Below are 26,827 nucleotides of genomic sequence, written 5' to 3'. Positions count from 1 at the left end.
TTAAGGCAACATGTTGAATTTATTCAGTTGATTTGACCAGGCACGTCGGATAAAAGTGTTGTTTTCATTTGCATGATGTAAAAACTTACTTTAAGTAGGAATGCTCACATACTTTACAGTGTTAAAACTACGTACATACAGATGTGAAAGATTCATGAAGGCATTTGATAGAAAACATACACAGTATGCTATTTTCATATACAAATGCTTTAAAGAAAAGAGCCTTAATTATAAAAGTAGCATCATTAATAATTTATAAACATTTCCATTTTTCTTAAAGGTCACAATTTCATCCTTTGGGATGTACAGAAATTATGTGGTTTAACACAGTTTTATCCACATTCAAAACATCATGTTTTAAATGTTTTAAGCATAGCATGTACAATACAAAATGTTTCCATAGGAACATAACAGAACCCGTGACTCGTGGCCTGCTGTCAGATGGCCCCCCGTTAACCAGTTGGCCATTTTTAAGACATTAGTTCAGCTTATTGCTACAATATTCAAGTTGTTCTCTTCACCCAAAATATAAAGATTTTAATATATATTGGAATTTACTGACAAAGGCTCAGAGGGTTATCATATAATGTACACCAATATACACACAACTGTTTTGAGTTACACGAAGTTCCCAGATTTAAGTTAGAACCCAAGAATAGTCATTTCAGGCTAGTATATTATCCTTGTGATTGGCATCTTTTAAAAATTTCGAGCAAAGTGCACAGTGAATGAAATCAGTCACCAGAAGCCATCCTTCCGTGTAAGTCCTAGCATCCTGTGCGTCAGACGTACCACCTGAGAGGTGAGTCCCTTCCAGCCTGGTGGGTCCCAGGGCAGCTTCACCAACCAGAGCACGCCGGAGCCACATGGAGTCACAACTGTGAGCCCACGGGAGCCCGGCTAAGGAATGCACAATTCACTCGGCAGAGCCCCGGTGCAGAGTCAGCAGAACCAGCTTCCCAGAGAGAGAGAAACGCTGAGTCGTAACGGAGGGCAAAGGACGCCATCAGTCAGCCGTATTCCAGGGTTGGTGGACCCCGGACGAGGTTGAAATAGCCAGCCAGGGCCCCCAGGTCTATGTAGAGAGAACGCTGTCTCTTTAGCACCTCTGACTCCTCAGTGCTTCCTGTGCACGAAGAATCTGAAAAGGGAAACATTGAAAAAAATAAATGACCAGGGGACACGTTCAAAAATACATGTGTTCCTTTGAAAAATAAGTATTTTGAACCTCACGAAGCAGCATCGGGCTGTGGTGGTATTAAAGAGCTGGCGAGTCGAACACTGTGGGCTAGTTGATGCAATGCGACATACAGCAAAGAATTCAAAAACAGAGTCAGCGACCACAAGCAGCCTGAACTCCTGACCTGTGTTCCCACACCCCAGGTGGCTCTCTTCCAATGCAGAAAAGTCAGACAAGAAGCGGAGAAACACAAACCAGCGTCCCAGGCGTGACGTCTGGGTTTAGTCCCACATGGATTAAGAATGCCACAGTTTCATCATAAAAATAGAAACCTCTCTCCGTGTGTATTCAGTGCTCCCGGAATGCGTCCCTGACTTTCCTAAGTGGGAAAGTTTCACAGCTGGCCATGAGATTTTACGCAGAGGAAGACAGAAACGCCAGCTGACTTCAAACTCAATGTTTTACTAGTGCCGTGATGCTTCCAACCAAGGGCTGGCGTGGCTTACCACGACTGCACTGACCAGAACCCCGCTCTCTGCCAGCAGCCAAACCGTCATGCCTGATCTGTTTTTTTAAGGCAAATGCTCATCTCTGTTGCAAAAAAGCAAGGCAGAGGCGATTCTCAGTGTCTGCTCTACCTCCATGTGCACCAGAAACCTGTCAGACTTTGCTGGTAAATGAGCCAGTTTTTAAAAATACACTCTTGCTAACATTCTGGCTGAAGTTTCTCAAACAACTTATAGCACGCAAGGAGTCACTTCATTTTTTTTTTCCCCAAGTGTTTTTATGAGCTCCATGGGAAGCTGGATGAAGACAGAGAAGGAGGGGCAGCCAGGGCCCCGCACACAGCAGGGCGTCCGTACCCGCGATGTTCTCCGGAAGCTCCAGCTCCTTCCGGCTCAGCAGCCTTTTCCGCTCAAAGAGGGCAGAGTCCAGGCTCTGACAGCGGGGCTGGTCCTCCCTGGGGGGGTTCAGGGCCTCGTGCTTCAGGAGGGCGGCCGCCCCGGGGCGGTGGTGGGGGTTCCTCTCCAGGGCGGCCTCCATCAGCTCTCTCATGGCGGGGCTGCAGTCTTCAGAGATATCTTCCAGAGGGGGTGCTTGCTTGTGGATCTAGCGACAGACAGACAGCTCTCTCAGCATCAAGGGCAGGCAGAGACCCTCAAGCATTCTGGTTACAGGACCTGGCAAGTCCTTGGCTTCCCACCACATGCCCTGAAGCAACTATAGTTCCTACCCTTGAACAAATTTTCCTTCCGTTTCCAAAGGACACCAAGTTAAACCCATCTTTTGATTTACAGCAGTCAAAGATGGATGTTAGGTCTGGATAAACAGGGGCGGTTTTGAATGGGAGCAGCCAAGGTCACTGTGAGGTCACGGGGATGTACCTGCCTCAACATACTCAGTGTTCACCATGCTTCACCACGTGCCAGGCTGCCACAGGGATCTATAATCTAGTATCTTTGGGGCGGGGGGAAGTGTTCAAAGAACATCTACAAGTTCCTTGGCTCAATGACCTATGCCACTCTGATGCTTCTAAGTGGCGTCCTGTATGACGGAACAGCATATTATTCCGTGCAATGCACATTTTGGTAGCTTCCCGCTGAAACAGTGATGTCTTTGCAAGACTGGACCATCCCTCAGTGTGGGAGGAACTTGCAGCTCCCTCCCCTGGGTCCCTCATTCAGCATTATCCCCCTCAGGGTGAGTGTTCCCGGAGAAAGGACAGCTCTCTCCCTCCGCCCTCGCGCCAGCTGCCCCACTTACTATGTACAGGTAGGAGGGGTAGGCGGAGCGCGGGTAGCGCTTCACCCAGGGCGGGGTGCCCGTCTGCATGTGGATGAGCGTGGCTCCCAGGCTGTAGATGTCCGCTTTGGTTGAATGACCCCTGCAGAGGATCACCTCTGGGCTCATGTAAATCTGAAAGAGAAGCAGGACACATTAGCATGACTCCCCTCATCTGTCTGGGTACCAGTTCCCTCATCCGGTTCTGGAAGCTGGCTCGTCCCCCTTCACCATATTCATTGCACACATCATCCTTTCAGAAGAGCACGTCACTGCTACGTTCCCTTAAGTGAAGCAGCACAGACCCTCGGGGAGCCAGGCAGCTCTGGCCGAGGTGCCCCTGCAGCCAAAGAACACCTTTCCCCACAGAATGAACACGTGATGGGACTGGCAGCAAAGGACCCACCTGCGACTCCCCCTCATCAAAGTTCTGCAAAGCCTGGATCAACATTTAATGCCTCTAATTCGAAAAGATACATGCACCCTGATGTCCCTCACAGCACTGTTTACAATAGCCAAGACATGGAAGCAACCTAAGTGTCCATCAACAGATGACTGGATAAAGAAGTTGTGGTATATTTATACAATGGAATACTACTCAGCCATAAGAAAGAATAAAATAATGCCATTTGCAGCAACATGGATGGATGCAGAGATTATCATACAAAAGAGAAAAATAAAGTAATAAGTGAAGTAGATCAGACAGAAAGAAAAATATCATATGATACCACTTACATGTGGAATCTAAAAAAATGACACAAATGAACTTATTTACAAAACAGACTCACAGGCATAGAAAGCAAACTTATGGTTGGGGCAGGGTGGAAGGATAAATTGGGAGTTCAGGATTTGCAGATACTAACTACTGTGTGTAAAATAGATAAACAGCAAGGTCCCCCTGTAGAGCACAGGGAACTATATTCAATGTCTTGTAATAACCTATAATGAAAAAGACTAGGAGCAGGAATCTATGTATGTACATGTATCACTGAATCACTGTGCTGTACACCAGAAAGTAATACAACATTGTAAACCGACTCTACTTCAATTTAAAAAAAATGTTTCTATTAAAACACCAATTCCTTTTATATTTAAATGGACCCTGCAAATACATGTCCTCCTTTCATGTTGGTCATTAAAACACCAAACCTCTAATTATCTGCAGCAGTAAGAGGCAGAAGTGCACAGGGCATTAGCACCGAGTATGTGGAAAAGAACTCAAAGTGTAACGTTGGAAAAGGGGTCCTAAGTGGTCATTTCTATGAACTGCTTCTTAGTTCCACCTACCAGGTAGCCCAGCAGGTAAATATTAAAAGTCGTGCTGGTAACACTGTCTGCGCACTCTTTGGCTCTGTGAGCCAGCGCTGGCAAAGGGGGGTTCGTTTCAGAAAGAGTTTCTCTAAGGAGTGTTTGTTTCTAAATATAAAGAAGGAGAGAAAGAGCAAATGCTGGTGAGCCCGGACCCACGGGCTGTACCCCGTCGTCACGGCCGGTACAGACACAGTCACTACCCTCACTGTCAGTATTTGGCTTTAAGAAGTTTTAATACTGCCTGTCATTTGTGGAGAAGGAGGTGAGTGTTCCCAGAATACATTTCAGAGTAAAGAACCGGCTTACAAAAACTGGGGAAATTGCCCAGTTTCCCCTCCCAACGCGGTTCCAGTCCTTCCTATAACACACTTCCGGCTGGCTGGCTTTGGTTCCCGGCCTTGTTCCTCCTCCCTCCCTCCCTCCCTTCCTCTCTCTGCCTGTCTCTCTGTCTCTGTCTCAGCAAACAGGCTAAACCAAGCTCCCTGTTCTCAAACTTCCCCTAGAGCAACGACAGAGTATTTGGATCTTGAGGGACTTTCTTACTAAATAAAATCACCAAGTTTGGCAGCACACGCAGTGGGTGGGATGGCAGTCAACTGAGGCCGCCCCCTCCCCCTCCCCCCACCCCTAAAGGGATTAGACAGCGCGTTACTGTTGGTGTCACCAGTGGCCACTGTGCCCGTGGGCCCCGGAGGTGCTGTGTGATGGTGCATTTGGGGACGGCAGCATCCTCTCCACCTGGTAGCCTGGTGGCTGCCCCCTAGGCAGATTCCCACCCCCAGCCTCTGCCCAGAGTTCCTTGGCTCACAGATCCTACTTCCTCAAACTCCACAGCAGCCAAAGCAGCAGGGCGTGGGGTTAAGGACTGCAGGCCAGCTGACTGCAGCCATGAAACAGGCCTGGTGGGACCCCCGCAGGCTCTCTGGGAGTTGTGCACCCTCAGGTGCGGGCACTGAAGCAAAGGTCAAGGTCAAAGCCTTGACCTTGCAACACATCTATTACAAAGGGCAAGACTGTGTGTGTGTGTGTGTGTGTGTGTGTGTGTGTGTGTACATGTGCTGTGACTTGTTAACTTACATAAGAACTGAAAAGACTGAACCATGCCATAAAAGTGATTCTAATTAGTTATTCACGTTCACTCTTTATTCTTTTTCTGTACCAGGTAATTCAAAAACAATAGATTAAAGATATGCCAGGGGAAGGGGATAGAGCTCAGTGGTAGAGCGCATGCTTGGCATGCACAAGGGCCTGGGTTTAGTCCCCGGTACCTCCATTAACAAACAGACAAACAAACCAAACACACACACACACACACACACACAAAAGATATGCCAGATAAGCCGTGTGTGTGTGTATCACATGGTTACAAGATCATGTTCATACAGTTGCTGCAGGGGACCAGTGTTTGGATTCGTGAGCCATGTTGGGGGGATCAGAAATCATTGACAGCTACGTGGTGGCCAAGTGATCAGTCAAGTTCTAATGTAAAGCGAGTCTGCAAGGTTGACTTTGACTAACTACATCTTCTTGGCTGTCTAAGTATGAGGAGGCAAGACAAGCTTGCTGAGAGCGTTCACTAGCAGCTTCACACTTCATCTCCTGAGTGCCTCATGGACAGTAAACAAAGGCAGGCTGCTTACAAGGGTTTGGAACTAGGAACACCAAAGCTGGTTCAGCACTTCATAAGCAGCAATGTACATTTGGAGAAAAGACCTCAGTGCAGACACTGCTCAGGGCTAGACACCGTGTTCTTATCTCATACTCCAGCATCCACTCTCCTTCTGCAAGAAAATCCCAGAAAGGGGATGTCTCTCTCCAGCTATTGCAAAATGTTCAATTTGATCACACTTCTGGGAAGAGAAAGGTATTTTCCATCTTTAATACCATAAATAGTTTGTTTCTCAAACCGGCTCCAGGAAAAAGGGTAGACTGTCCCATATCTGAACGTCTGACTACTGCCAAAATATGCTGAAATATTTTCCAAAAAAAACCATGTCGTAAGCATTAAGTCTTATTAAATTTTGTGCTTTGGTGAAGGGTTCTTAAGATCTGGAGACTAAAACGTTCCTTAAAAAAATAAGACTACAGTTTTATTTTCTGAATATGTCTCTGCTCAGAGACAACTCTCAACAATCCTCTCCCAAGTATTTTCCAGAATAACTTCGGTAATAACAGCAAAACCAAGGATTTCTTCTCCTGTCCAGGAGAGTCTTTCCTTTGAGAAAGTTAAGAAAAGGCTTACAGAATCTTGGTTTGAAATGCACACATTTTTTTTTTTTTTTGTACTGCAGCAGGGTTCAGTGCAATACATCTTCTAGCTAAACTAAAGGTTACCATTTGGTTGAACACTAGGACTGACCTGGTAATCTTGAGGTAAAGGTGCAGCCAGCCACCCCCTCTCCATTTCCTGTGGGCACTTTCAACAGAGAGAAGGGCCCGGGCTGGGAGGCTGGTTGAGCATCCCATAGTAATGGAGGTGGGTCAGGAAGACAACTTCTACCCCCATTTACCTTCCCAGGTAAATCCAACCCCATGCCTACCACAACCTACTGTGAGCTCAACTATCAGTCCTTCATAATTCGGGTAAATTTAAAACAGGTCCTTTCCCGCAAGTAGAAAGTCCACTGTGGGCTTGTCCAGTGCTCCGTCCCTGGTACCCATGACAGCCTGAGCACACCAGATGCTCAATAGACACTACACGAATCAACTACTGATTCTAATATTGAAAGCCCATGAATGCATTTCCCTGAATCCCATTTAGAATCAGGAACATTTTGTGTTTGTTGTTTTTGCTTCACAAATGAGTTAAATGTTATAGCAAGCTCCTATCTTCAAATAAGATATATTTCTACTAAAATAAAGGAGGTTTATTATAAGACTTCCAGGATTAAAGGGAGACCAGAAATGTTGTCAGTTCTCAATAAATGTTATTAATGACCATGACAGTTCTGGCTGTAATTGAACCAAAAATATTGGTTATGCCAGAAACATATATTCATTACATTAAAAAGTTACATAGAAATTAAACCTTAGACTTTAGACTCAGAAAAAAAATAGTTTCAAGTCTCTGATGTATTGGTGGCTGAGGAACTTTGGGCACTTTAATTAACCTCTTCAAGCTTATTTTCTTATTTTAAAATGGGAATGATAGTATTTGCCTACGATAACGGTGTTTACCAATAACAAGGTTGTTACGAAGATAAAATAATGTAATTTATTGTAAAGCGCTAAAATATGAAAACAAATATATGTGTGTATATGCATGACTGGGCATTGTGCTGGACACCAGAGATCAACACATCGTAACTGACTGTACTTCAATAAAAAAAATAAAGTGCTGAATTGAATATTTGGCAGAGAGAGAATGCGCGTTTAGTATGTTCCATCGATAGTAATGATTTAATCCAATGGTTTTCCTTCCCTTCTTTGTCCTTTTCGCAGTAAAGCTAGAACATTTTATTTTTCCTCTTAATAAGATTTTTGCCCATTCCTGTTGACTATAATTACCTCTGTTCCTCGGAGGTCCTTAGGAAAATAGATCTCTTCAGTCATTTGAACACTGAGACCAAAATCCACCAAAACAGCTTTTGTGGACATGAAAACAATGTTGCTAGCTATAGAGAGAGAAGAATGTTCAGTCAAAAATTGTGTAGACATTCATACATAAAATGAAAACATTATTTAAAACAATGAGTTCTAAATATAGATCGAAATGCTTCCCCTACTAAAATAGGTGTATTATTGTATTCAATAAAGAAGGATGAATCTGGGTGAGAGTTTAGGTAAAAATCACTTCAGATTTGTCAAGAATTCAGCCAAGGTGGATATAAATGATTGCAGCCATTAATAATTCTCAAAATACAACAGCCAAGACATGGAAACAACCTAAGTGCCCATCAATGGACAAATGGATAAAGAAGATGAGAGATATATATATAAATTTTGTGATATGTCATATATATAGATTATGTGAGATATACATATAGTGGAATATTATTTAGTCATAAAAAGGCAGGAAATCCTGCTATTTGTGAGAACACTGATGAACTCTGAGGGCATTATGCTAAGCAATGTAAGACAAATACCATATGATCTCACTTACGTGAGAAATTTTTTAAAGAACAGCAAGAACAACAAACTCATAGGAACAGAGAACAGAGTGGTTGCCAGGGGTGGTGGGGCAGGGGGCCAAAACATGGGAGTACAAACTTCCAGTAGTAAGAAAAATAAGTCCTGGGGATGTAATGTACAGCATGGTGACTCTGTTTACCAATACTGTATTGTACATCTGCAAGTTGCTAAGACAGTAGATTTTAAAAGTTCTCACCACAAAAAAAAATATAAACATGTGAAGTGATAGATGCTTTAACTAACGTTATTGCGGTGATCATTTTGCAATCTATACATGTATCAAGTCATTATTACATCGTACACCTTAAACTCACATGTTGTGTGTCAACTATATCTCAGTAAAGCTGGAAGAATATTTTTAAATATTTGATACATTGTTTCAGAGTCTAAGATATAAGCCTACTATTATCAAGCCACTTTCTAAAACAAAAAAGTAAAAGACCCACTTTTTGTCAGCACAAGTTGTGCGAGTCCGATTGCTCATTAGATATTAGGGGTTCGTGGTGGGTCTCTCTCGAGTATTTCTCCACAGTCTCTCACTCCTAGAATGCAGTCAGTGAAGGCTTCTTTAATGGACTGTTGACAAATTAGCATTCAGACTTAGAAAGCTACTTGTTTTCCAAAAATATTGACTGTGTTTTTAAGGAAATAACTGCTTTAAAAGCCTCATTAACAAGGGCATAGGCAGTTGTTACTGACGTGTGGCTATCATCTTTTCCACAACAACTGGAAAATCATTCTTCCTATGACTTGGAAAGCTTTACTGACCTCACTTGACTCTACAGTGTGTTTCCAGAGCCCAATGGAGGACAGTGAAAAGTGCTCCCAGGGTGGGGGTCGGGTTGGGATTGGGGATCCTCCCTGCCGCTGAGGACCTTCAGACTGAAGGGAGGAGCCTGTCTGCCTGCGGTCTAACTAGTTTCTTTAAGCCAAAAAGGGACCCATCCAAAGATAAACTCACGTTTAATATCATGGTGAATCACTTTCTTCGAGTGTAGAAAATCAAGTCCCTTGAGAACATGCTTTGTCACCCAGATAATTTCAAATTCTCTCATTGGTCCACAGCTCTCCAGTTTCTCCAGAACAGACCCTCCCTCGCCTGCTTCCATGAAGAGATGGACGGTTTCGCCCCACAGAACCGCGCCATACAACTCAGCGATGTTCTCGTGCCGGAAGCAAGCCTGGATTTCTACGTCAGATGGCTTAAACTGGTCTACTGGGATCTGGAACACAATAATACAAGGAAGATTCTAAACAACCACAGGATAATGAAAAAAATGTATACACAATATAGGTCAACCTGCCAACCAGAAGGCAAATACACCCCCTCGAGGATTGCATGTGTTATCAAGCTGTCCTGCCAAGTTAAGATGATGTTTACTTGAGATCTGCCTTTATGTCTGCTTCAGGTAAAATACTCAAAATAAGGAAATTAAAAACAAAATAATGAAATACTACTTCATTTAGAATATAGACATCCAACCAAAGAATGATTCATGATCAAATCAAAAGAAATAATTTCTCACGTGTAATTTCTGTGGCACCTAGATTTGAGGTCATATTTTCAGTATTCCTTGTCATGAAATAAGACATGTTTGGCCTCACAGTTCATGGTCTAACAGTGCACCTGAATAGCACTGGTCGTCTATTCTATGAAAGATTGGAAGGCATTAATAGGGAAGGAATTCAGTATAGATAGATATAGAATGTCTCCAAAATACAGTGTTAGACTGGAAAAAGCAAGATGCAGAAGGCCATATGCTATGTTCCCATTTGAAAAATAATTTTCAGCAAATATATACATGTCCATAGAAATTTTCTTGAAGGATATGTAAGAACCCATGAACAGTAGTTGCCTCAAGGAAAGAGATCTCATTTTTCAGCCTGCATCCTTTTGAACCTGTGTGGGATTGTTAATCATCTTGTATGTTTCTCTTTTTTAAGAAAAAATACTACTTAAAAATTAAATATAAGCACTTCAAGGAAAACAAACCCACAGAGCCATTTTTCTGTAATGAAACTGAAAAATGGGCCACTTTGGTTCTAAGAGCTTTATAAAATATCTCCAGATTTTTTTAAAAACTTAGGCATATCTCCTTCCAAATGCAACCTTCAAATGACTTACTACAGTAAGTTAGTAGTAAGTACGTCCTTTTTTTCCTTTTAATAAAAGATGCTCTAGCCAGCCTTGATGGAGTAAAAAATGAGGCCAACATATTGTTGCTCTTTCTATGATAACAGAGATTAAGATAATATTCAGTAATTATTTTCCATTTTGGTTTTTGTTAAATCAGAAGTGAGTTTATTTTATTGTATTAAAAAAAACCTTTAAAACAGACACACATAAAAGTGGAAAACTGGTTAAGTATCAAACTCAGTGAATTTTCAACTGAACAAACCCACATAACCACCATCAAGACAGGAAACAGACCGCTACCAGCACCCCAGAAACCCCCTCCTGACCCCTGTCTGCCGCCACTCCTCACAGGCACCTGCTCACCTGACTACCAGCAGCACCGGTTTGTTCAGCCTTTGTTTTGGGCCGTTGTAGACATGGAATCTCATGACAGCAGATCTTATTCTGTGCCTGGTCGTTTGGCCTAACCTCATGTAGCTGTATCTACATCAGTACAGCTGTGAATCATCTCTTTTCTGTACTGCATCCCATTGTGTAAACATACTACCTTTCAGCATCTGGAAACATTCCAGTTCGGGGCTATTACAAATACTGCTATGAACATCCTGGCACACAGTTCCCGGTGACCACATGCGCAAGCCTGTTGAGTGTACGCCCGCAGAAGCGGGACTGCTGGTCACCGGGCGTGTGTGCGTTCCCTGTGGTAGGTCCTACCAAACAGTCTTCCAAAGTGGGAGCAGCTCAGTAATGACTGCTCAGTGAGAAGAGACGAGGTATTTCCAGTACTTGGTCTATTTAAACTCAGCCCTTTAATCTGCAGTCCTGAGAAGCCTGGCAGCTTTCCCAGCATCTGTTTCCCCGCCTGGTCCCCTCTCCAGGGGGTGGGATTAAAGGAGCAGCAAAATTTGCTCCTGCAGGACAGCTCCCTTCCCCCTGCCACCGGGCCACAGGAGGGATGCGGTTTCCCACACTGATGCCAAATAAGCCAGTGCTTTCTTTTTAATCAAAGCAAACGAGATGAAAATCAACTGTGCACTTCAGCAGACTTAGGGGCAGGTAGCAAATAGATCTAGAAACATAGATGCTTTTTTGGACAGAGCATCCTTAGATAAGATCCAGTCCAAGGGTAGCCGGCTGTGAGGAAAGCAAATAAACACACAAGAGCCACAATGCCCAACACGCAGGGCACGCTGTCTGGTTATGAAGTACATACCAATTTACACGCCATTCTTTTCTTCGTCTTTATGTCCTGGGCTAAGTACACTTTTCCAAAGGCCCCCCGAGGAATGAAATCGGAGCCAATGTTCCTGTACGTCAGCTTCCAAGGGATGAGCAGGACATCAGAGTCTATCTGATAACGTCCATTCCGGGGAGTGATCACCTGCAACAGAGTGAAAATGCGGGAGGGTGAGAATTTCAGCAAAGTCCTTGTTCTAAGACCCACCCTTTGGAAACTGGTTACATTAGACTGCATTCCTACACGCCCTGTTGGAAACTAATGTCACTGTATGTAACCATAACAGTGTGCAGGGACTATATTTAGAGCTTCGGCATGACAGAGAAAGCATGTAACAGAGACACGTCCCGGGTCAGACCTGCTCGTATTTCTAGCTCCTGGTGAGTAATTCATTGCCAAATAGAAGCTGAAAAATGATTTATCTGTGGGAGCATGACTGCCGTGACCAAAAGGCTGAAAATAAAGATTGCACAAATATAAGTTGGGCACGCAAGCTGCCTTGTTTCCAGTTAGAATGTGCTAACCTGTTAGTCTGCATAAGTCTTACTCAGAGATGATGCATACAGAGAGAGTGTAGAAATTGACTGATGAACACGGAGGAGTCTGGAAAACAATGTGTTATGGCAGAGCTGTGAGTCGCCAGTGCTACTTGAGTAAAAGAATTGTTTCTCACCTGCTTACTCATTTAATACTTATTGAGGGCATGATACATGCCAGGCACTGTGTTTGGTGCTGAGGAGGCATCTAAGGACAAGAAACAGATGGCCCTTGACCTCTGAGGGTTCATGAGTCAGCAAACACTTCAAATAAGAGGTTTCAACCAGTTGAGTCGGAAATTGAGAGAGATACCCTGATGGCAGCATGGGCTATCAGGATATGTGCCGTTGTCAAAACTCATCAAACTGGACAGCAGAGAGCTATGTGCTTTACTGCATGTAATGGCTATCACAATTTTTAAGAAGTGAAAAATTAAAAGGAGAAATAATTATAATTAAAATGAAAACAAATTAAGAAGACAGTCCATGGAAGATGTGACCCAGAGCACGTGCCTAAAAAAAAGGTGTGGAGTGTTCTTTCAAGGGCTGGACTCTGAAAAATACAGGTTTTCACTGACATGTTAATTAGCACTATTGTGACTTCAGACTATGAATCCGGGGATTATGAATCTATCAAAGTGACACAAAGTTATCTCAGGAATGGAAGAAGCAGAAGAGAAATGCAGATCACGTGGGGCAGGAAGGAACACCCGATTCATCTGTGGATGCCCGGGTCTCTGTGTGCCGTCACGGCTCCGGGAGAAATCCTGGTGACCGTAAGCGTTATTCACTTGGATCCATTATTGCTAATCTTGGCTACACCCCACCAACAGACGTGCTCAAGCTTAGTCAGGGAATGAAGCAGAGAACCACTCAAATACTTAGAAATGTGAAGTCACTACACTGAAAGATGAAGTATTTACGGAGCACGCCCTCCGTGCGGGACCCAAGAGGTAACACGATGAAGCAGAGGCCCCGGTCTGGCTGAGTGTGAAATATGACCTGCTTTCAAGAAGCGTGTCATCTGAGTTACGGGAGGCTGCATTGCCAGCACGCCGGGAACGTGATGCATTTAGGCCCTTCCCACATTCAGAAGAGGCCCCGCTCATGGCACTCAGGGGACTCAATTTCACTTGATTCTCCAGGAATCCACTTCCATGCTTAGCTCGCCTTCGTGAAAGTTCTGCTTTTGTCCAACCCAAATCTGCTGTCACCCACTGTGACCCGGTGTCCTCTTACTCTAGCCAAGAGGATGAGAAGTAATGATAACAGCCGTCTGCCACGGGCTAATTCTGGGCCAGGCACTGTGCCGAGTATCTCATACCTTCACTCAGCTAAGTCTCACAACAGTCCTCGGGGGTAAGCATCATGTTTTAGCTCCATTTACAGACAAGGAAACTGGCTTCAAGTGGTGACCTAACTTTTAGGTGGAGACAGAGCCAGGATTCAAACTCAGGTCTGTCTGACCCCAAAGCCACAGTCCCTGTTCTTTGGACAAAATGCTTTGATCTTCCAGAGGCTGTAATTAAGGCTGAGCCATGATTAAAACCCAGTTATTAGAAGCCTCCACTTACCCATCACTGAGCACACCTTGGCCGTCTCCTCTTCAGATCAAATACTGCAAGTTCCTTCGCCTGGTTTTACAGTCCCCTCCCCGTTCTGTGGACCCTCCTCTGAACACCCACAAGTTCTCCACGCCACCTCTGATGACAGTCCCTGAACGTGCAATGTGACACACAAGTGTTGGCCAGTCTGTGGTTCTGCAACGTCCCTGGATCTTCCCCGAGCCCTTGACCTTCCCTATTTGGGTTTGGAAAGGCTTTTTCCCCTTCTTCTTCTTCTTTCTAGGGGCCCCACCAAATAATCTTATGGAAATGCATGCTGTTCATTCTCTCTGCTAACTCCTCAGTGTTCCAAAGCCACTGTCAAGTGCAGAGCCTGTAAGCAAGCTTTCCATCTCCTCGCCTAGATCACTGTCGCGGCAGCCCTTGAGAAAAGGCCTTAGGTGTGCCCGCAAGAATAATTCCATAAGGGACCTGCGTGACCTCAGGCTGCACTCAGGCCTGGAATCTAGAACAAAGGCCAGCCTGGCTCTGTCCTGCTCTGTTGGTCCCACAGCAAAGGGATGGCCATGTTCAAGTTCTGGGCTGTAAGAGGGCACTGGCACAAGCTCGAGACCAGAGGCCACCACTCGGAGGAGAAGGAAGGTCACCCCACAGCACGCGAGATAAGCCGGAATGACTAGAAGTGTCGGTGAGAGAGGAGGGAAGACATGGGGACTGTGCAGGTCTTAGACACTGGAGGACTGTCGTAGGAAGGAGAGTGAAAACCACCACTGCAACGCCTCACATCCTTTCAACACTCACTCTGTGTCACCAGGTCACGTGTGTTCATTATCTGTTCCACACAGCAACTATATAGAGCGAATGTGGTCATCTTACCTATTGTTACCCATTTTACAGATGAGTAAACTGAGGCATAGAGGGCTGTCATAGCCCAATGTCACACAACTAGTCCATTTCAGAGCTGAGATACCTTCAAGGGCCTACAATCTTCACCACAACTCATCAGATATATACATTTTTTATCACCAAAAAGCAGGACCAGGATAAGGCGTGTCGGAGATGGATTTTAGTGCTGTCTAAGGAAGGACTTTCCTACGATCAGCATGGGCCCGATGTGACATTAAACGCCCCAGTACATGATGAACACTTCATCACCAACATCGAAGCACAGACCAAAATGCTCCAGCAATTATTGGCGATGATGAATGGGGTGATTCAAGCACCAGACGGAGGCTTTGACTCAAGTACATGTTTAAGTTTTTTTTTTTTGAGACCTGGGCTCCATGACTAACCCTTCCATCTATGAGCGAGCTCTCTGGAGCTCCTCCACTTCCCAAGTGATCAGCAAAGAGCTGAGTGTTCAGAGCTCGTGTTAGGCTGTGCACCCCCAGACGAGGGCACGTGTGGGTCTGGATTATAAGTAACCTGTGGCACTTGCACACAAAGCGACCCTGAGGTGGGCCTCTTCAAGTGTCCTCCCTGACCCTGCAGGATATTGCTGGAAGCTTTGTAAATATTATTTTTAAGAGAATAGCATTCACATGCACCCCCACGCAGACCACCCTTTAAGATGCCTGTGTTGCAGGATTTTCTTGTTGTCCTGGTCCTCCACCCCGTCTAATCAACTCCATGGGCGTCGTGGTTGTTGGTTGCCTGGAACACACCAGGCATCTGTGCCTCCCATTCTCTCCATCTGGAACATTCTCTGCTGTCTGTCCTCCTCATCTAACTGGCTCCAACTCAGTAACTTGCACATCAGTTCCTCTTGGAAGCCTCAGACATTCTCCCTTCCTCCTACCCATGCTCATAGTTATGTGAAGCATCCCGTCTGACCGTTTCCATAGCGATCAGGGTGTAGCTCACTGGGAAGTACCACACTGGACTATAATTGCCTGTTTACTTGCCTCCTGCTTCTGCAGGCTGAAAACTACCAGGGAACACAGACTGTTCAACATTGAATCTCTAGCACCTGAAGCAGTCCTCCTACCCTGCAGATGTCCAAGCTCTGACTAGCACATGAGTGGATGAGTTCTGGAAGGAAAGCATTTGGTCCCTAGGTAGATACACTTTTGGGTCAACTTTACCTTGGAACCAATCTGTTTGGTACATAATTAGCTGTCATCTTGTAAAACAGAGAAACAGAGACCAGCAAGGCCACAAGAGAAAAGTTTTCATAGAGTCTTAGGGGAAGGACCACGGGAAGAGGAAGGTCTTGGCTGTGGGATAGTTCCAAGGAGAGCACAGTGTGAGGATGAAGGAAGCTGGAAGCCAACTTCACTGCCTCCAACATCTTGTCTCAGACTTGCTGTGATGTGGGATGGCAAGTCGCTCCTATGCTGTTATTTATAAATCACAGAGCTGTGACCGGTTACTAGCCGTCACCAGCATGTATCCAGCCCTTAAGGGCAGTGACAGGAAAGCCAACCAAGGCCCCCAGAACTCTCACCCACGGAATGATTTACCCAATGAGGCATGGGCCACATTCCTGTGCATTTCTCCCTTCTCTTGTTATTCCATTCCATTTTAAGACCTCTTGTGTTGTTTTATGTTTTTGATCATTTTTTAAACTGAAAAGCTTTCTGAAAGTTTTAAAGATCCCTGCTTTTATGATACGTCCCAGTATTAAATTTTCTCCTGAGTGTGCAATGGTTCATTTCTGGAGTGCAGGCCCCATGGCAGGGACTGGCAATATTTCACTCTTACCCTTGGCTGATAAAATTTTTACCTCTTTCAGTGTCTTCATTTCTGTCCTTTGCTGCATCAGCCTTTTTTTTCTTCCCACACCAAAACCTTCAGGAATCTACTCTTTGTACTCTTTATAATTTTCCTGAATTCCCTTCCAATCATCCCCAACCCCATGGACCATCTCTCATCAGTCTGATGAACCAGATGAAATAAATTCTATGTATTTACAAGCAAAAATAACGTGTTTATTCTGCAGTTTCCTTTTAAAACACCCATTTTAACAAATGTAAAAAAATGAGCAAGAGAGAGAAATACATAAACATTTGGTGTCTGATCGGGGACACCTATGCCACTCTGAACCAGAGTTCTCCAGGTATGTTTCAGCTAAGAAAATCAGGTATCGCTCCTAATTCAAACTGTCACTTCCTATGTATAAAAAGAAGTACTCTTCTCAAGGTGACGTCAACTATCAAATACAGTTTGGTGTACCCAGACCAAAGCAAGCCATACAGTTATGCAAAATGTAATTTTTATTTTGCAAAATGTAAGTTTTCCATCTTGCTGCAAATTGAGCAATAGCTGAACACAGCTGGCTTCTAACAAAACAATTCACTACAAAGCTGACCTAAATCGCTGCGTTGTTTTTAACTGAATGAATGTGGTGCACAAAAAAAACAAAGTAATTAAGTACTTTGTTCAGACTCTTTAGTTGTCCAGTCCTGACCTCCACACATGAGCCATCTTGCCATTTAGACCAAAGGAGAGGGAGGCACTTTCATCAATACGCAGATTTTGCAAGTTACCACCTACTCCTTTGTGAATTGTTTTATTTGAAAAATTAGATCACCTGTAGCCAGCACCTGTGTTCACCTTTGACACACTAAGAGACGGACGGAATCCTGGGCACACCTAAAAACATCACCTGATCTTCTACTGTGGCAACTGAGTGTTGTCACAATATTTTGGATGATTTGCATACTTGGGATGACTAAACAAACATATCATTTGTCATTCACACTTTGCCAATTAAAGAGAGTGAATCTGTGGATAACTATCTACTGCCCACAAACTACATTTCTGCAAGAACCGAATTTAGCCAATAGTAATATTGTGACATTTCAAGATGTGACAAGAGAGGAGCAAAAAAATTCAGCCTTCAAAAATAGTAATTAAATAGCAATATATATATTTTTTGGATCTGTCGCCTAAAGCAAAGGAAATAAAAGCAAAAATAAACCAGTGGGACCTAATTAAACTTCAAAGATTTTGCACAGCAAAGGAAACCACTGACAAAACAAAACACCAACTAGGAGAAAATATTTGCAAGTGGTATGGCCAATAAAGGGTTAATGTCCAAACTATATAAACAGCTCGACATCAAAAAACAAGCAGCCCAACTAAAAAGTGAGCAGAAGACCTGAACAGACATTTTTCCAAAGATGACATGCAGATAGCAAACAGGCATATGAAAAGATGCTCGAAGTGACATCAGAAAGAACACAGATAACAAGCTTTGGCGAGGATGTGGAGAAAAGGGAGCCCTCATACACTGTCGGCGGGAATGTAAATTGGTACAGCCGCTGTGGAAAACAGTACAGATGTTTCTCAAAAAACTAAAAACACAACTACCATAAAACCCAGCAGTTCCACTCCTGGGTGTATATCTGAAAAAACAAAACAAAACAAAACACTAATTCCAAAATATATATGCAACCAGTGTTCACAGCAGCACTATTTTACAATAGCCAAGACATGGAAGCAACCTCGGTGTCCATCAACAGATGACTGGCTAAAGAAGATGTGCTGTATATAGATATATATACACAATGCAATACTACTCAGCCGTAGAAAAGAAGAAAATCTTGCCATATGCAACAACATGGACGGACTTGGGAGGGTATTAATCCTAAGTGAAGTAAGTCAGACAGAGAAAGATAAATACTATATGATATCATTTTTTTGTGGAATCTAAAAATAAACTAGTGAGGATAACAAAAAGCAGACTCACAGATACAAAGAACAAACCAGTGGTCCCCAGTGAGAAGGGGGAGGGGCAATATCGGGGTAGAGGATTAAGAGGTGCAAACTGTTATGTATAAATAAGCTAAAAGGACGTACTGTACAACACAGAGAATGGAGCCAATATTTTATAACCATAAACGGAGTATAACCTTTAAAAATTGTGACTCGCTACACTACACCTGTAACTTATATAAAATTGTACAGCAACTATACTTCAATAAAATATACATATATTAATTAAAAATGGAGTCTTTATTCCCTTCTCAAATGGAGTTTCAATAAGCCTCTCCCTTCTGCCTAAATGACAAATGAGCTCCTGAATGAATCATTAAATTAAAATTCTTTCTTCTTCACTGCCTATTTGTAGAACTACTCCTAAAATACAGAAAAGATTCTTTAAATGGAACTTTTAAAGAAGACTTTTTTTTTTTTTGCATCTTGAACATGGAAGTGATTCTTACAGATACTACATTTTAATAAAACATACCTGGCAGCCAGTCTAAACCAAGTTCAGACCTCACTCCACATTAAATGAAAGCTGCAGCAGTGAGCTGAATGCACAGCACTCAACTGATCAGGGAAAAAAAAAACATACCATATTTAATAAAATTCCCGATTCTTGTGGTCGGTGTCCATATAGACGCTTTGCGGTGTTGGATATGTGGTTTGCAAAAGCAAGCAAATCCTCCACGGTTCCATATCTGACCGACGACAACCACGGCACCTCCTGGCCACTGAGCAGCAGAGACTCAGACCGCTCCTCGTTCTGATTACTGTCCTGACACATGGTCATCAGGCTGGGTTCATAAACTGCCGGCTCTTCGCTCGCGTAAATATTTTCCATAATGTCTATTACATCGGACACGTTCAAATGCTTCATTAATAGGTCGATTTCATCGTTATTGTCACTTCCGGTGCTCATGTACTCCATCACTCTCGGGCTCTCCAGAGAGTCTGCAAAAGAGAAGACAACAACTTGGTTTGCTATATTCCTACTGCATTTGAAATCAACAGGAAACTGACAGAAGAATGGGGAGAAGGCTGCTTGCATGCCTTGTTTATAAAATAAGGGCTCTGTGTCAACAGTGTGTGTGAAGTCAAGTGAAGAAGGGGACCTCAGATGACCTTCAGTCCACCGCTCGTGTGACAGAGGGGAAACCTGAGGTCCAGAGATCTCACTTGTCACTCACTCATGGAGCTGGTGGCATCAGTTAGAGCCACTGAAAACAAACTTTCACCAGACATAAGCATGAACTAGAGCAGTGCAGGAATTTGACGAGCTGAGGCTCCTGGCCCTTGACAGCTTCCAACCCTGCTGCTCCCCCAAGGGGACAATCCTTCCTGCACGATTTCTGTGGCTTTTATGCCTTGGGTGATAAAAAAAAAAAAAAAAAGAATAAAGAAAGAAAGAAACTACAACATCAAATTCAATGAGCTAACTTTACAAATAAAATTCGGGCCCTGAAGCCAGAAGCTTGTGAAATAGATTTTGATTTAAGCAAATATAATGATGATAATAAGTCAAGTTTCAGGAATAATTCTTATGCAAGTAAGTTAAACAGCTTATTTAGAAGGGAGACAACAGATCTCAAATCCTCTTTCTGCCAAGGATGGTATGAGAAAGGAGAAGTTTCATTTAACCTGTCAATCAGTGCTCCCTCCTGAAACCAGGGTTCTTTCATAGTACATCTCAAAGGCCCAAGAAGATTAATTTAATGTCTAGCTCGGTGATTCTCTAGAGGCCAAGGAAGCCCAGTCTATCATAAGCAAGGCTTGGGCAAGGCCAAGTAAACTCTGATTAGCCAGAACTGTATTTCAGCTCTTATCTACAAATCAGGAACCACACTTGGGGTTACTCAGGATTTTGGAACAACTCCATTCCACAGGATTAAAGATAAAAGGACTTACGAGATCTAAGAGAATTTAAAGGTACATGTGTCTGCTTAAACTACTGTGCTCCTGAAAGCACAGCCTCTCTCTTCAAGACGTTTCAGGTTCCTCAAAGCACAAGCCTTCAAGGCATTCAGCACGCAGTGCTCAAAGCCACAGGAGCACAAGCACAAAGCTCTGGGAAATATTCCATCTTGGGACCACCTGCCTCCAGGACCAGACAGAGGCCCTTTGGTGAATTTCATTTGGGAAAAGAACCAGACAATTTAGTGTCATTATAAAGTTACTGGATGATCTGATGTACAAAATTGTGTCTGTGGAAAGCAGTCTAACATCCTATAGTCTGACTCACTGCCGGCGATCAAATCTCAACCCCTCCCTCCTTTACTGTCTGCACCATCTTGGGCACATCCTTTAACTTCAGGGCACCTGAGCGTCCCCCATCTGAAAAATGGAAGTGGTAACAGCACGTCCCTCACAGGTGGTTGTGAGGATTAAAAGAGGTCACGAGCATAAGATGCTTGGTGCAGTGTCTGGCACACGGTAAATAAACTGTGTCATTTGAGGTTGCTAATCCGTGCACCAAAGAGAGGTGTGCAGTCAGATTCCTGGCTTTGCAGAGACTGCTTCAGGCCTCCTTTCTTATCTGCATATGGGATGTGACTACCTATTCCCCTGCTTCTTCACCGCAAGGTTTTAAAGACTATCTAAAATAAGACATGAAGAAAAAAAGGCAGAAACTTATGAAGTGCTTTGATGGCTGTTATCAGCATGGTTACATCTACAGAGCGAAGGAAGCTCCGTCTCTGACACCTTGCACGTCTCTGAGGAAGACTCTGATTCAGGCTCTTGGAGTCTGTTGAGTTATGAAAGGAATTTCTTAGGTCAGTGGAGGAACATTCGACTTGGGTTTCATGGGGTCATTTAGTTGCAGTTTCTACTTGGAGAATTTGCTGAGAAAAAAAAAAAAGGAATTAAAACAAAAGCAGCCCAACTTGGAACCCCACTGGATGAAAAGTTCCAAGGCCCCTGGGTTTAATCAAATGGTTAATCAGAGAGAAAGTAGTTTCTGGCGGTAACATGTCTATAGAAAGAGAGGGAAAGGTCCATACAGTTTACAGGTCAGAGAAGAAAGGCAGGTTTTGGTTTTTACACGCAGCAAAAAGTCTGGAGCATTTAAATGTAAAACCTAAGAGGTGAAATACGTCTCTCATCTGGGCGCTGGGGAAGGGAAGGAGGGAAGGAGGGAAGGGAGGAAGGGCAAGGAGGTGGAGGGGTGTGTGACACCAGAACTGTCTTCAGTGCCACTAATTCCTTAGCAGTACCAGCCTCAGCTCACTCAAATCTGCCTGCTCCCAAGACAACCCTGACTATCGGTCCACCCACTAAATGCCCCCCCCAACACACACAAAAAAAGCCTCAGCACTTTCAGGTCTTAACTAAGCAGACAGGAGGCTAGTTTCCGAGTTAATTCAAGATCAGGAGCCATCCAGAAAGAGTATGAATGGTGAAGGTATCTGTATTCTACTTTAGCAAAAAGGTTCCTTCCCCACACGGTTTACAGTAAGAATTTGCACTAAATCCCTGCTTGTTACCAATTTTAGAGATGGACAAATGGGCAGATACAGTTAAAATGATCTGCTCTGAATTATTTCTGAAATCGTCAACAAAATCAAGAGAAAATACTACTCCTAAATATGAATGTCATACTCTCGGCCACTTCCATCCACATAAACAAAAGTTGAGTGTTTCCTGGTAAATGTGAATGAAAATGGTCAAGATTACTGGCATAAACTTCCACCTAACAAAGGATGATTTTACCTTGTGTTACTTCCCATTTAAAAGATTTTTTTTTCTGCCAAAATTGTACATTGCCCCTGAAGGCACATCTTCTGTAAGGGTTTTTTTTTTCCCTCAATAATATTTTTGTTCTCACAAAGCCCTAGAATGACACCATTCTAGCTGTATTAGAAGGACAGCCACTCTGCTTCAAAACCTCTAGATGCCTCAACTATCCGATTTTCCTCATAGGACATCTGCAGAAATACTGCACACAAACCTCAACCCATCAGATTTGGGGGCGTTTGCTGATTCAGGCTACGTTCTACTCGGCAAATACTGAAGACTCAGGCCACAGACACGGAAAGCAACTACCTCAGTGCTTCTTTCCCTGTTTTTATCCGGAGCAGTCCTTTATTCTGGGCCAAAACATGTCTTTTCCAAAACTGACACGGACATTGAGATGTTTCACCAAAAGACAGCTAGCGGTCTTCCCTAGTCACGTCTGGGACAATCTGTACTCTGCTTCCTTCTCAGCGCGGTTCCCTGCCTAGAACTAGAACTCCGGAGTCCTGATACCGCATTGCCACCGGGAAACATCTGCGAAATAACTTTTCCCCCTTAATATTCTTTCTTAGGCCGAAAGCCCAGCGTTCGTGTTCGGCTCTATTATTAGTCACAGAATAGACTCCAGGACGCAAGCATGAAATTAAGTTTCAGCTCTTCGAAAGCTCTCAGCCCCGCCAACCCCCACCCCCACTCCGGTGCCTCACGGCGAGGGGAGCCTTAAAGGGCTTGCAAATTAAAAAAGCACCCATCCAGAGTAAGGGCGAGCGGCAGTGGGGCCCCAGCCTCCGGGGTGCACTCACCGGGTCTGGCCAGGGAGAGTGCAGCCATGCGGGTGGCGCGCGCGGCGGGAGGCACGGTGACAGCGGGTGGCTGCCTCCCCGCGCACTGCCGGGACCTGCGCCGCTCGCACGCTAGGGATCCAGGAAGGAGGAGGAAGGGGGAGGAGTCGCGAGGCGCGGCCGGTGAGACCCTTGCGCAAGGTGCTTTCCAGCCGTGCCAGGTGCAGCGGCGACCTGCGCGTAGGACCGCAGCGCGGCAGCGGGAGGCGAGCAAGCTCCCACCTTCCCGGAGCCCTGGACTCCACTATGATGCCGGGGCTTCCCGGATTCCCGGGTGGGAACCGCCGGGGCACCCAGCAGGGCTGCGATCGTAACGACACCCCCAAGCCCCCGACTATGCATTACCTGCGGCCTCCTCGCGCCCCGGCTGGCCGAGCGCTCCAGCCGCTGTCCCCCGACGGCTCGCCGCGCAGCTGGCGGGCGGCCCCCGGGAGCCGGGCGCGCCGGGGCCCCGAGGTCCGGCGGCGGCAGAAACGGGAGCCAGGGTGACTGGCCTCAGCGTGGTGCGTCGTCCGGGCCCGAGCAGCAGACTGAGCCCTGCGCCGCCCGCGCGCCCGGGCCGCCCTCGTCGGCCCCTGACTCACGGCGTCTGAGCCGGCCGAGGGGCGGCGCAGCGGACTCCAGCCGCCGCCTCCCCGCCTTTTCCATTTCCCCTTTTTCTCCGTAAACAGAAAGAGCCCGCCGGGTTGCGGGGCAGCCCGAGCCCCCGCGCTGGGAAATTCCGTCCTCCCCCCTCTTGCCCTCGGGGCGCCGGGGGGAGCTGGAGGCGGGACCGGGGAGGAGCGCGCGCCGCGAGCTGGATGGACCTCGCCACGCCTCCTCTCCCCGGGGCCGGGACCGCTGCGTGGCCCCGGCCGACCGCCTGGGAAAACACCTACGAGTTTTCCCTCCGATGGTAGAGGGCGCCCCGATGCGCAGTTGGAAAGGGCGATCGTGCCTCCGCACCCCTTACCCGCCCCCGAAGGAAGATCGTATTTCCTAACGTGCTGGCGCCCACGGCGCTCCTCGGGTGTCCCCGGCACTTTCCCGCGTCCCCATCCCCCCACGCCAGAGGAATTGGGGAGGGGGGGGGCTGGGCGTGGGGGCGGGGGAACAGAGGCGCCCAGCGCTGCAAGGAGGCGCAGGGAGCTTCCCAGAACCGCGGCCCGCCCCGCTCAGATTTCACTTCTGGTCACGCACACAGAGTTCGCTGATCTGTGCTCCGCACGCACCAACTCCAGTTTACGTGCTCGGGAGGGGCGGCCTCTGGGTGGGCGGAGGGCGAGCGCTTGGACCGGGGCCGGGGTACTTAGCGAAACCTGGTTTCGCTCTTTACAGCTTTTATTGGAACTGGTTATTTTGCGGCACCGCCCAATTACGGAGTGTATCTGCACTGATCTCCTCCTAATCCCAGTCTGAGAGTCTCCGTCTTGCTTGGGAAGAAAATCGAAGTTCGTCTAGAGTGTTCTTCCTTCTCGAGTGGAAAGCGTTTACTCTCGGTGAAGCCAGAAGAAAGTTCGAGGGAAATAGCGCCTTTCTCCACGAAATCCGCTCTGCGGGATATTTCCAATACCTCCTGAGTTGCAGTGCACTTTCCCCACCTCTCCCCAACCCAGTATCCCCGCCAGTATTTCCTGAGACAGCCCGGAGAAGGAGAGGTCCTGGGTGTCCCCGGCACTTTACCGCGTCCCCATCCCCCCACGCCAGAGGAGTAGGGAGGCGGGGCTGGGCGTGGGGGCGGGGGAACAGAGGCGCCCAGCGCTGCAAGGAGGCGCAGGGAGCTTCCCAGAACCACCGCCCGCCCCGCTCAGATTTCCCTTCAGGTCCTGTAAGGCAGACCCAAATTATTTGAAACACTAGAGTGCTTCGGCATGAATGACCGGGGACGCGTACCAGGTCCAGGCGGTCACAAGCCTGCACCACCCGCCTGGTCCAGGGGGACTGGGCTTTATTCTGGCCTTAGAGGAGGGAGTGCGGCTTGGGCCAGTCCTGCCGCCCTGTCTCGCCCAGCCTGGGAGAAGCCTGGCTGTCTTGGACGCGGACTCCGCTGAATTTGGCCTGGGTTCAAGGGCAGATTATCTGAGTCTCTAAGCTGAAACTGAAATATCAAGTCCCTTAGCCTTTTCTCTGGGAACCAGATTGGCCGGGTTGTTGCCTCTAATTGTGAGTGACAACGCTTCTGTTGTCTTTGAACAATAAAGGATGGTCTTTATAAGCATTTTAAAAATAGAAACATGGAAACACTCCTGCCCCACCCCCTTGATGAGCTCATTAAAACCACACCTAGTCTTCTGGGAACTAAATTTTAGCCTTACTTCCTACATAGAGGTCTTCCAAATATAGCTGCATTTTAGGGAGCTGGGGAAATGGCTGCTCCAGCAGGGTGCTCTCTGGCTATTAATTGCTTGTGCAAGAGCGGATTTCACCTGGTGGGGTAAATTAGAGGAGGTTTTACTCAAACACGTTTTTAAAGTCTAGCAAAAACTCGATCTGGTGACCCGGATTACTGGATAGAGAGAGGATAACTGGAAAGAAATAAAAAGTTTGCAAACTTTTCATTTTTCTTGGTCAAAACTTGGTTACACAGGCTTGCAAAAGCAATCCTTGTCTTTCAGGAAAGTGCTAGAAAAGTGAGAATTTAAACTTGCAAGGGGAAGCCACCAGAGGGTGATGTGATTCAGGAAGTCTCACTCTCTTTTTTTTGTACGGGAGGAAGGTAATAAGGTTTATTTATTTACTTTTTTTTTTTTTTTTTAAGCAGAGGTACTGGAATTTGAGCCCAGGACCTCCTCCATGCTAGGCATGGGTCTTACCACTGAGTTATACTCACACTCGGGAGACCATTATTACAGTACATTACAAAACAGATTTTGAAGCTGTTTGCAGCCAACAAAAGGCACTTTAAAACTGAGTTGCAACGTTGCAGTTTCCTTGAAGACGCTTTCTCCACTTGCAAGTTGGGACGATGATAGATTTGTCACCTGTAGTTTGGAAATCAGAACTCCTTGGCTTACAGAAACCAATTAACAATGGAAGGTTACCCGCTCAGTGCATCAGCCTGTGTAACCCTAACTGGCTCTGGGTTAATAAATATAATGCAGGACACTGCTTTCCAGTCTTATTCATATTCATAAAATATTTTTAGAGATTACTGGGATAAACTGGAATAAATAGGGGGATACCTATATGTGGCTTGGCAAAAAAATGCATTTCATTTTCTTAAATTATAATAACAATAAAATACAAAGAGTTCGAGGAAGATCACGTACTGAATTTCAGCAAAGCTTTCAATATTTTTAAAGAGGAACTTGAGCCCAATTTCATAAGCGTAACTTCCTTCTATCTGGTTTCTATTATAGCAACTGTACCTACTTACCAATAAAGATGTTTAAATAATGACCTCTTCAAAATTCTGATAATAACCTTCAGATGAGAAACTGTACAGATACATGAGTAATGAAGTTAAAACCATTACTGTCATCTTTAAATTTTTCACAGTTGAAATGGTATTTTATATAATCAGTCTGGTAGGACTTATTTTTCATTGGCATACGTTAAGTTTCTTACGATAATGTGATTGGATTTAATTTAGAATTGAACCTGTTCATATTAAGTCCTCGTAAGTGACAAAGCTGTAATTTGCAAAACTTATACGCACTGTCAGAGCATTTAGCTTGGATGGCAC

General features: G+C 45.3%; 1 protein-coding gene across 2 annotated transcripts; it reads right to left on the bottom strand.

Moving 5' to 3' along the window:
* MAP3K8 (mitogen-activated protein kinase kinase kinase 8) lies at positions 1-24,299 on the bottom strand. 2 transcript variants are annotated; one of them, XM_010958422.3, is made up of 8 exons: positions 23,509-24,299; positions 19,182-19,540; positions 11,755-11,922; positions 9,366-9,627; positions 7,781-7,887; positions 2,945-3,097; positions 2,044-2,290; positions 1-1,141 (listed from the first exon to the last, which is right to left on the bottom strand). In XM_010958422.3, the coding sequence occupies exons 2-8, from the start codon at positions 19,515-19,517 to the stop codon at positions 1,011-1,013; spliced, it is 1,404 nt and encodes a 467-aa protein (XP_010956724.1). In that variant the 5' UTR covers positions 19,518-19,540; positions 23,509-24,299; the 3' UTR covers positions 1-1,010. The 2 variants fall into 2 exon arrangements, with proteins under 2 accessions (XP_010956724.1, XP_010956716.1); XM_010958414.3 differs by lacking the exon at positions 23,509-24,299 and adding an exon at positions 23,125-23,486.
* Positions 24,300-26,827: the final 2,528 nt, after the last annotated feature.

Source organism: Camelus bactrianus, chromosome 35, assembly GCF_048773025.1.
Source record: "Camelus bactrianus isolate YW-2024 breed Bactrian camel chromosome 35, ASM4877302v1, whole genome shotgun sequence".
Lineage (NCBI taxonomy): Eukaryota > Metazoa > Chordata > Mammalia > Artiodactyla > Camelidae > Camelus > Camelus bactrianus.
This window is presented reverse-complemented; position numbering and strand designations above follow the sequence as displayed.

Excerpts from the sequence above, each read along its gene's own strand:
- MAP3K8 (XM_010958414.3), bottom strand. The coding sequence starts at position 23,152 with ATGGCTGCACTCTCCCTGGCCAGACCCG. Across the intron at positions 19,541-23,124 it reads ACTCTCCCTGGCCAGACCCG|ACTCTCTGGAGAGCCCGAGA; the intron begins GTGAGTGCACCC and ends TCTCTTTTGCAG. Across the intron at positions 7,888-9,365 it reads GATTCACCATGATATTAAAC|CTAGCAACATTGTTTTCATG; the intron begins GTGAGTTTATCT and ends CTCTCTCTATAG.